Consider the following 11,323-nt stretch of genomic DNA (forward strand, 5'->3'; position numbering starts at 1 on the left):
GGTGGGGGTGGTGGGGAGAGAGGTGGGGACAGGGGGAGAGAACTGTTTTCCTAAAGCTTAAACTTAAGCTTTGTTGCCTCATGGTTCTGGAGACTAGAAATTGGAAATCAAGGTATTGGGCCGGTTGGTTTCTTCAGAGGGCTGTGAGGGAAAGACCTGTTCCAGGCTTGTCTCCTTGGTTTACAGACGGCCTTCTTCATGTTTACATGGAATCCTCCCGGTATAAGAACACCAGTCATTCAAACTTGATTATCTCTGTAAAAGTCCTATCCAAATTAGGTCTCATTAAAAGGTACGTATGAATTTTAGGGGGACACAATTCAACCCATATCAAAGAGAGAGAGAGAATAAGAGTGCATGCATTATCTCGTTTTTAGAGTTAGAATTTTTTGTCAGAAGATTCTATTGCTGTGAAAATAAGAACAGTGTATACAAAGAGAATGAAACTCTAGTGCTTAAAATAGCAGGCTTTAATAGGCACAGGATGGAAAGAAATGGCCAAAGAAATTGAGGACAATTCTAATGTCCAAAACTCTCTTTACAACAGTATTAAATACTAGGGATGTACATTTCCCCCTGTAGTTTAATGATTTCCAGACAAGCTTAAATATACATATGTCTAGCAGTGTGTGCAAACATATATACACACTCTTCACTAATACCTGTTCTTACCTAGTATGCTCAGCCTGTACTTCTGGGGCCCCTCTGACCCACCCTACAGACCTGAAGCAGCTACTTCATTCACAGGGTGTGCAAATTGGTTAAGAAGAGTTTAAGGGCCTTAAATAATATGGTCCACATTTTCTCCCTCTGACCCTTAATAGAAAAACAACAAATAAAAAAGAGTTCCCTAACCCTTTTATGGCACACAAAGATGAGGTTCATGTCAGAAAGTAGAAAAGCTCACAACTTTTCTCCTCCACAATGGGTCATCAACATCCCATGGTATTACCGATAAAGTAATTTAACCCTTTGTTGTCTTCCTTCAAGTTACTGATTGGCCCCGCTGGAAAAATTCTAAAGGAGGACTGTCACATTCCAGGGTGGACACTGTACCTGTCCTGAGATCTTTAATGAGCTTAACTAATTCAACCAATGACTTTCACAAGATCATGTAATCATTACCTGTTTGAAGGTTATAGAGTCATTTAATGTTCTGTTTCATATTTTTCCAAATCTAAAGTCTTTCTATGTGACTGTTACAGTGTTTTCATTTGGAAGATATTGTTGTAAATTTTGCAGTAAGCTTTATTTAGCCAGTTGTTAATGGCTACCTAAGAAAATAATTTAATAGATACTGCCACTGTGTTTAATAATTATGAGGCACGAATATACAAATTTTTGTAAAAAGTTTTCAAATTATGAGGGTCTTGCCTCCCTCAGAGACAATACATAGAATTAATTTCATAAGCTCAGGGGTCAGTTTTTCCTTTTTATGTATGAAATGCAATCCAGCTCCACTCTATTATTCTCTGAGTCATACTGTTTCAAAAGTTTACTTGAAAGTATACACTTTGGAATAAGGGACTCTTTTTCCTAGAAAAACTCTGTTATACCACCTGAGCCAGGTTCCAGCTAGATATCATGCATACTTTGCCAGATTTAAGTTTCACGGTTATTTGACAAGGTAGGTATTAAAAGCCCACAATCTCTCATCTTAAATCCTAAGGCCAAAATTGTCTCAGTTTCCAGCATTTTTTTATTTTATTTTACAAAGTAATAATGTACATATAGTATATATTACAGAAAGCCTCTAGTGGGGTCTAGGGCAGACTCGGTTAACAAACAGATATTTCTACATCGAAGCATATTCATTTTCACATCAAGGTGGATGAGTGGGGACTCTAAAAGCCTCGTGTTGATTCAAGTAAGATTTTCTGCTGAATGACTTTGGGTGTTTTTTTTTTAAACTGATTTCTCTGAACTTTGTAAATGTTCTAATTGTGGCGAAGGGCATGTGGAGCTCTATTACTCCCATTTTCTAGAAGAGAAGCAGGTTGACTAGAGCCAAGTAAATCACACAAGGGCATATAGCCAGGAGGTAGGATTCAAATCCAGGACTCAGACAGCAAGCCTTTCTTTACATCACACCCCACTGCCTTAGGCAGGGTTGGGGCCCAAGGATGTTAAAGAAAAGGCGGAAGATCAGGATCTGAATATAGGAGGAGGGTGTAGGGCTTTGAATGAACTGTGAAAAGTGAGAATAGGAGGCAAGGTCTATCCGAGAGTAAGGAGTCAGTCCAGGGACTCAAGCAAGGAAGAGCCAGGGTGGGTGGAAGGGAAGTGAGAAACTGCAGCAAGCAGGGGTATTTTGCTTTGGTTTCTCTTCACAAATGAAAAACAGCACTGGAAGGGAGGAGCAATGGGAGCACAATCGCTTTCTATGCTCTTTCCACTCTCCCCACCTTTCCCTCCAACTAACCTACTTCTGCAGTCCTTGCCACCAGCAGCACCTGGAAAGGAGAGCGCACTGACAGAGCCCCTGTTCTGTGCTGGGCATCAAGAAGCACTTCACCTTGACCTCACTCGGCCCTATCAACCCTTCAGGGTTTCACAGATGAGCAACAGACTCAAGAGAGGGGAATGTGCCCAAGGTCACTGAGCCAGGAAGTAGTGAGGTGGGAGTCAAACCTGGTTCTTAACTACCCCAAAGCCCATGCTCTTTTCAAGGACCAGAAAGAGGTGGGTGGGTACGGGGTTGGCAAGGTTGGAGGTGAGAGCAATACATAAGGAAATCCAGGGGCTCTGAGTCAAGATCTGCACCGGGCATTATGGTGACAAAGAAAATGGGGAAATCGGAGGGAAAAAAAAATTCTATTAGCCAGGAGAAATTTCTGCAGCAGCTGAAAGATGACAGACAAACCAGAAAGTAGTAAGTTAGACACAGCTTGTTAAAATAATCTAAGTTAACTAAAACACCAATGAGGCATATAAATTCAGTTACAATAAATAAAAAGCAACCCATCATATACTTACTTCCCAAAGTTCATAAAGCTCTTTTCCGAGATCCTTTGAGAGAAGCTGGGTTAGCTGCTTCATAGCTTCCTGAAATATCAAACCATTATTTTAATCATGTTCACATTTATCTAAATTAACACCTCATGTACAAAGCCAAGTAATAGGCTCAAACTCCTACAAATAACTCCTGAAGGGGCCGTAGAATATTGGACAATCTTTATGGCTTACAAGGACAACAGCTATATACATTAAATACGTGCATTTATTCATATGGGTGTCACGGATCACTTATTTTGCGGCCTGCAGCACACCACACCCCATGAGGGTGTGAGGCCAAGAATTTTACATCTTGTGGCTGAATCCCAAGATGCCCACATAAATTTCAATCATAAGCATACTAAACTTCCAAACAAACCTGAGTGGCGAGAATAGGATAGTAACGAAATTACAAAGCTCAAAGAAACGTTCTGTACATTACTACACTCATTTTCTATCGTTAACATGTTTGTAATGTGAGGTGCCACACAAATGGGCAGTAATTGTCATTAACATCAGGAAATCACATGACAGCATCTTGTATGGACACAGACTCATAGGCTGAAAGGAATATTAAAGGGTACTTAGCCAAAACGTCCATGTGGTATCTGAACCCTTCAACAGCACTGCTGAACATTTCCTGCCCTCCCTCCATAAACATGTCCAGTGGTAGGAACTAGCTAGCACAAGAGGCTGCCTACGTGGGCTTTCAGCAGCACTGCGAGTACTTTCTTATATCAAGCAGAAAATTGTCTCTGCAGTTCTTCCACTGTGCCTAACCCCATCCCTCCTGCTTTCCTCCTCTCACACAAACACAAACAGTTAGGTGGTGACCCAGATGGGCGGGAATCTCTGTGGCCACAATGACTGGTCCAAGGAATGGCCATGTAACCCAAATCAGTCATTCAGGAGCCATCTGCATGATCTGTCCAGCAGAGGCTGGGAGAGAGACACCACGAATAGAAGCCTGTGAGAGCCCAAACCCAAAGAAAAGCAGAGGTGAGAGAATGAGAGAGTGGAGGGTGTTCAGTATTTATTCCTAGTCTCTGAAGTCCCAGGAGCCACCCTCAGAGTCCCATCACTTCCTTCATTTCTGTGTTGCTCCAGTGTCCTAAAATATCACATTTTGGGAGCGTAAGGTCTGCAAGTTACTCTCAAGTGGCTTCAAACTCCTTGACCATCCTTGTCCTACACCTCTTAATCTGCTTCTATTCTAACCAGAGGTTAGGCTCCTTGGAAAGAATATGGTTGTAAGAAACCACTTTTGGCAAAGTAGTTACATAAAAGTGGCAAAGGTATTACAGAAAATCAAAAAGTGAGCTGGGGAAAACCAATGAAAAATAAAAATAGATATTTGTGTGTACATTTATCACTGGTAAGAAAAAAATGTTATAGAATACAACCACTTCTAGAGCAAAACATATCTGCCAAGGTCACCAACCAGCTCTTGTACATAGTAATATCACTATCCTGAATGGCTTATAGCATACCACTCTAACAGGTATAAAATTCAGGTTATTTTCTACCTGCATTCTCCCTTGCTCCTTTTCATAAATCTTGGTGAAATACTTGAGAAAATACTTTGCATTTTCGAAAATTAAAGGTGTCTTCATAAATAGTTTGCCATTCTCACCGCTATTCCAGAAACGCAAGTTTGCCCATTGCTTTTGTTTGAAAAGAATAAGCTGAATAACATACATGTATGCGTATGTCAAAATCTAAACTTTTAGAATACAAACATAAAAGTCTTGCTTGGACCAGGGGTTATTTTATTCCATTTCAAGTGACGTGGCCAGCGCTGAATGTGCGGTCTGACCAACCCAGGACAGAATGGAACCTGTTTCCTCACACTAGATGCTGTATTTCTATAAATGCAGCCTAAGGCTGAAGTGGCTTCCAATTACTGACTTATTAATAAGCTTCCTATTGACTAAGATCACCAAGTCCATTAAAAAACAGATAAACAGATATGTTATTGCTCTCTTTCTGAAACTGAGCAACAATGTTCTGGACGTAAACTCATTGGTATCATTTGTTATAACACAATCAGAATTGCATTTTGAGACCTCTTAGGTAGTCAATATTCCTTGTTTGGCAGCATATGCCACAGAATCATGTTCACCTTTTTAAATGAACCCGTTCACGTCGACTTTGCTAAAGTCCAGGGTACATGGCTGAAGATGCCAGACTTCCCCTTCCTGATGGTGAGCCCTGCCACTCCCACTCCCATGCTTGTTTTCATCTTGTTCACAAATTTAAAGTGACAATTTCCCTAGCTTCTTCCTATTAGCAAAGCATGCCAAGAATATGCCTAAGGTTCTAAGCTGAATGAAGCTTTCAGCAAATGTCTTGTGCCAGTTTTGTGACAAGTATCCAGAAAGTATTATTCATCATTCGCACAGCCCTGGTGAGGCCGAACAGTGCAGCAGTCAATTACAAACTACAGTTTCAGATGGCATTTGAAACTGGCTCGCCATTTACCAGCTATGGAACCCTAAGCAAGTTACTCAATCTCTTTGTCCATCAGGTTTCTTACCTGTGAAATGAGGTTAATAATGTACCCACCTGAAAGGACTGTTGTGTGGATTAAATAGTTAATAAAGTATTTATTATCTAACATATACAAGCACTCTATAAAATGTTCACTATATTTTTCATTTTCTCCATTTTGCCATGTTCACTCCCATAATAAAGTTTGGTTCTTCTTTTAACTCCTCGGTTCTTCAGTAACTTTAAATTAATTCTTGTAGATACACACACACTTTAACTCTCCTTCCGTCTTAATAAGTTTTTCTCTTAGAAAAGAATATAAACTATCATTGTTGTATTCCAGCCTCCATTACCATCCCAGTAGTTCTTGATAATCCCTACCAAGTACCCTCTACCAACTTGGGTTTAATATAAAGTTAATTTTATCCTGTTTAGGAAGAGGGTCAGATCACAATATTGCTTTTGGACCCTAAATTTTCTCTTCTATGCCCTCAACCACCCTTCATCTAACACCTGCTCTCCTCTAAAACAACCAGCCTTCCAGGCTTATGAAGTATTTTTCCTCTTTCCTCCTTCGGTTTAAAGCCTTCCTGATGCAGTTGGCTAGTCTCTGGGCAAGTGATGCTTCCTGGTTCTCATTATGTGCATTCCACCTCCGCCAAGAAACCCTCATTTAATTATCTGAATGCATGGTTCAGACATCCAAATCTTATTCATAAACACTCTCTGCATAAAGAATGGTTCACCTTCCAGATCCTTCTCTCTGTTCCCAAATCGTAGCCAGCAGCAGAAAAAGGCAATGGAACATCAGCGCTCTCCAAGCCCTTGGTATCTTGTCCAAGAACTTGTGGTTCTTTAAGACGTTTGCCCTGTCCCTTCTGATTATGCTATTTTTTCTCCTATAAACCAGGAGTGGGCAGCAACCAGGAGGTTTAATGAGGCCGGAAAGGTTTTTCATCATCACCAGGATACAGTGTCCAGGAAGAGAGCAATACTCTCTGATGGTTCAGGTCTTCTCTATGCCCCTCCATGGGGACCAGGACTTAGCTCTTGTCAGGACAGCAGTAGGTCTTCTCTCAATTCCAGTGGTTGGAGATTCTTCCTATTGACTGCTTTTCTTCAGAAGGTTCTGACTTGCTCCTTTGCAGAGTAAGCTCGAGTTCATCGTATATCTGCATAGTGACAGCTTGTCTTTTCTTCTTCTGAGTCACTTTAAGGTCTCTGATTACCCTATGTACTTCAGTACATGATTTCTCCTCCATAATGTCCAGATTTACCCCTGAATAAAACTATCAGGGGTAAATAAGCTGTTTAATTGAGGAGGTTATCCCCTTTCTTTTCCTCTATGATATATCATTACTCAGCATCCTCTGGGTCAAGGCTAATTCATTTTTATAACTCATTAAGCTAATTGGTTTCTTTTTAAATTAATTCTGTCAATCATTATAGGAATTTTTTTTTTTTACGAATGTCTTCTTTTAACCTTTTTTTAAGATTATTTTTTAAAATTTATTTTTCAGTTATAGTTGACATACAATGTTATATTAGATTCAGGTATACAGCATAGTGATTGGACATTTATATATCCTACAGTTATCATATCACGACGACAGTCTAAACTCCCACAGAGAAACATTTCCTTAGCTACCTCCCTTTTTACAGGCTGCCATGATGCTGAGCCTATATTCTGGACCTATATTTTAGCTGGAAGAAATACATTCCTCATACTATTCCTCTTGTTGCTATAATTTAGGATGTGTTAGAACTCCTAAATTGGGATTCCTCGTGGATTTTCCCTCTAGAGGGGCAAAAATGCAGTTGGCTACTGAGCTCATTTCTCCTCAAGTCTGAGAATAGCTATTTAAGGCTACCTACCCGGTTAAACCATCTTGAGAAATGATGTGTCCACTTAGCAATTTAGGATATCTGGCCTATAATAAAAGTAGCTTCCATAATGCCTGAAATGAGAACCAGCCAGTCAGCATTATTTAAAAAAAGAAAAAAGGAAAAAAAAGAAAGCCTCCTTGGATTTTCTAGCCTCTTGGCCCTGGCCTCTGGGTTTAATCCCAAATTAATATTGACTTAATAGTCTTTGGCCATGCCACCCTGAACACACCTGATTTCGTCTGATCTCGAAAGCTAAGAAGGGTAGGGCCTGGATAGTACTTGGATGAGAGACCACCTAGGAAGACCGGGTGCTGTAGGCGTAAAAAGAAAAATAAAATAAAATAATAATAATATTGACTTAATATTTTATTGATGTTGTTCATTTCTTACTAATACAAACAGGTTCAAGGACTAATTTAAAATTCACCGAATAATAACTATATATATTTATAATTTATAGAACTCTTCAAAGAGCTTAACTCACATGGAAAATTCCTTCAAGTTTAACTATTTCTATTGTTCTAATGAAAGCCATGCTACCTCTGTCCACATACTAGTGAGAACTCAAATCAATATAGTTTCCTGTCCCTGAGTTTAAACATGGTTGGGAGAAGGCATACTTTCCTGTTCTTGTGTTAAAGAAGATTGAGAACAACCAAGAACCAATTCACTCTTACTCCAGGACATCCTTATTTCTGGAAGATATGACTGTAAACCACCCCAAAATAGAGTAAACACTAACAGTTTACTCTTCAAGAGTCTGTTTAAGACTTTGCCTCACCAAGGCTATTATGTCCTAAAATCTGTATATGTCAACTAGTTGCCCATTTTGTAAGATCCATCTAAACTTCCTCCAGCCCAGGCCCTAAAACTCTATATAAATATCTTCCCCTGACCTTCCCTTCCTGAGACACTAAGACTCTGTTGAGGTAGTTCTCCCTTACTCCAACAGGTTTAATAAACTTAGCTTTACTTCAGCAACAGGTTTTTGTGGTGGTCTCTTGTGAAGCCAATAGTTAACACTGACCTCTTCTCGCCTATGTTTTTCTTCTTTGGGGATGTTATCTGCTGGTGCTATGTCCCCAACGATGCATTCTGCCATATCGTGAACCAGGGCTAGGCGTACACATCTGACCAGGCGAGAAATGGTGAAAAATTACACAGAATTATATTCGCTATAAATTCCTTCTGTTATTTTGAAGTTACATAATATATTTTTCTTTCTCCATCTTCACAGAGTATTTTAATGCAGTATTTTCTAAACTAATTATATTCTGCCAACCTTCAACAGTTCTGAATCAAAATTGCTAGTTAATATTCAACAAAATACATGAGAGTGCAGAGAAAATTGTCAGCCTATGTATTTTTAAAAAATGGCTGGTTTCTCAAATATTACTTTAAGAGATTGATAACGATTGCAAAGCCAAGAGATGATCTGGTTATAGTTTACTTAACTGATACAAAACTCAAAAACAATCATTTCCCCAACATACTAGTTAGATGTCAAAACGTGGCCCTTTATACAGAAATGAATGGAGTTTGGATAGATCTGGGTTCAAATACAGCAACCAAGTTTTATTAGCTGTGTGACCTTTGCTAAGTTATTTAATTTCTTTAAATGCTAAGTTTTGTTGGCCTTCATTTTATCATCTGTAAGAAAGGAATAATACTTCATGAGGTTGGTATTAAAATTAAACTTGATAATTTATGTTCCTGGCACATTTTGATTATTCCATAAATGGCTGATTATTAGTGATACTGACTAGTTTTCAGGATACTCATTGTCAGAATAATGAAGGAAGGTCATGAGATAAATGCCCCAGAGGGCCAGTTTGTTTCATGTTCCCACGATTAGCAAGATAGTGTAAGGCCTAACCACCTCCTCTTAGGTGTCCCCGCCTACAGCCTTTCTCTCAGCCAGTTCAAATCTCATACTCCTCTTAGCTTCATCTCCATTCAACACCGTGTTCATTTTGTACTGTTTGCCAAAAATCTCAGTTCCACATTATCTACAGAGTACACAGGGTTCCTCAGACTCCCTAATGAACCTTTGCTACAATTAAATTGATGTACTTATCGTTTCCAAAGTATACCTTTACTTTCTTGCCACCATGACTTTGGTTTCTATGCCCTTCCCTCTGCGTGTTGTACCTTCTACTTCCCTGCCTAATCAACCCTTCAGAATGCATCTCAGATTCCATCCCCTCAAGATCACCCAAGAACAGGTGAAGTCTCCTGTTAGAATACTGTGCTAAGTTTCTAACGTAACTTATTTTGTGCTATTTATAGAAGCCATTTGGGGCCTATATAATTCATTTGGGATTTATTTACTGTCATATTGCTAGGAAACTCTCCTGTGCTCAAAAAGCATTCTACACACCACTGATTACCTGCAGGAAGAGAAGATATCTCTTTCTCAGTTATATCTTCTACATACCACTCCAAAAAGTCACCTCACAGATGGGTGCTAATATTCATAAAAGGAGCTACATAAAAGCATATAGTGGACTAATAAAGTCATAGAATTTTAGACATAACACACTCACCCTCAGAGGCCCTGGAAACCCAAATATCACACTTAGGTTTCTTTAAGACCAAGGCAGGCTCTTTTCCTTCCCAACAGAAAACCCAGAGTTCAATTAACAACGGATACAATCAACACACATAGTTCCCCTTCCCACATCCTAAATCTGTATGATTTGCCTCAAATACTTTTTCTTGACATATAAAACAAACATACGAGAATTTGACACAGTCCTCAGCCATGATAGTGGTGGAGAATCACAGCCCAGAGACCCTAACAAGCACTAAAGTTTATAGCTTACCGGTCTTTGTTAAGATGATCATCTTTGGTCACCAGAGCCATAACTGCCATCCGGTACATGTGATCTGATACACTCTCTGGCCTCTCGACATTTCTATACACCCAGCCAGTCCGTGGAACTCTCTGATGAAAATCAAGCAGAGAAAGTTTATAAAAATATTAACTATCAACTATGCTCTTCAAGAGAAGTCCAGGGAATAAGACACAGAAACAGGGTAATGGTTCCAGAACACATTAAAAAATACTTAATTAACCAAAATGATCGACATCTAGAATGAAATCAACTAGTCAGGTCAGAGAATTTTCAAAAGAGAGAAGAATAATTTACAAATATACAATACAAAAGTTCAATAGTGAAGTTGCCCTGTGCTACTGATGTATACATTACAGAACATGTGCAAGTCCTTTACACATAAAAACAAAACTGCAAAGTCGTTTATTTTTCATGACTACAAGAGTTGGGAAGTTTTGCCTTCAAACAACCCTATTAGACTCAAGTAGAAAACACCGCGGTGAAAGCTTGAATCTGAACAAGAGACAGACTTCCAAATTCTGAAGAAGACACACGCACACTTTTCCGATTCATGCTACACCAGTCAGGCTCTTCCTTTTATTCAGGTCATGATATGATTTTATGAGACTGCATTATAAACTCTAGTAATAGCGGTATGAAAGAAATAATCTGCTTTGAACTCGCTGAAATCCTGCAAAACCACTAACCGGCGGGGCCCGGGGAGGCACGCACACTGAGGAATGTGATGTCAAAGTCTTGTTATTTCCGCAAGGGCGAGACAGATTTTGAGCACCCCACTTAAAATGTGCAGGACCAATGGGTTGTTCGTGTCACCTGCTGCTCAGAGGCCCGCCCCCATCATCGCAGTTTTGGGGTCGTGAGTCCCAAACGTTCTTGTACTCGGGACAGGCTCGGGCCGGGGCCGAGGTCCCGCCAGGAACCTCCGGAAGGGTCGCCTGGGCCCCGGCTGCGCCCCCGCTGCTCCGCGGTTCAGACGCCCCGGGCCCGGCCGCCCCGTAACCGCCGGCCCGCTTCCCCGCCTACCGCCGGGGCCCAACGCCCCCCGCAGGGTGTTTCCTGAGCCGGGCACGAAGGGCAGGGAGGGGGGCGGCCAG

General features: G+C 40.3%; 1 protein-coding gene and 1 pseudogene across 4 annotated transcripts in view; one reads left to right on the plus strand and one right to left on the minus strand.

Annotated features, from left to right (window-relative positions):
- The window catches only part of HDDC2 (HD domain containing 2), a 20,850-nt gene that overhangs the window by 9,278 nt on the left and 249 nt on the right, over window positions 1–11,323 (minus strand). For 3 of the 4 annotated variants that reach the window (XM_015600148.2, XM_006926144.3, XM_015600149.2), the window contains exons 2-4: window positions 10,197–10,318; window positions 8,399–8,501; window positions 2,977–3,045 (exon numbers count right to left, since the gene is read on the minus strand). In XM_015600148.2, coding sequence (XP_015455634.1) covers window positions 2,977–3,045; window positions 8,399–8,501; window positions 10,197–10,318 — 294 coding nt within the window. Of the gene's footprint in view, window positions 1–2,976; window positions 3,046–8,398; window positions 8,502–10,196; window positions 10,319–10,766; window positions 10,797–11,323 lie in introns of those variants that run through there. The other variant, XM_025042428.1, reaches the window with a different exon arrangement.
- Window positions 7,573–7,691, plus strand: LOC112474319 (annotated as a pseudogene).

This window comes from Pteropus alecto, unplaced genomic scaffold (genome assembly GCF_000325575.1).
Source record: "Pteropus alecto unplaced genomic scaffold, ASM32557v1 scaffold79, whole genome shotgun sequence".
NCBI classification, from domain to species: domain Eukaryota; kingdom Metazoa; phylum Chordata; class Mammalia; order Chiroptera; family Pteropodidae; genus Pteropus; species Pteropus alecto.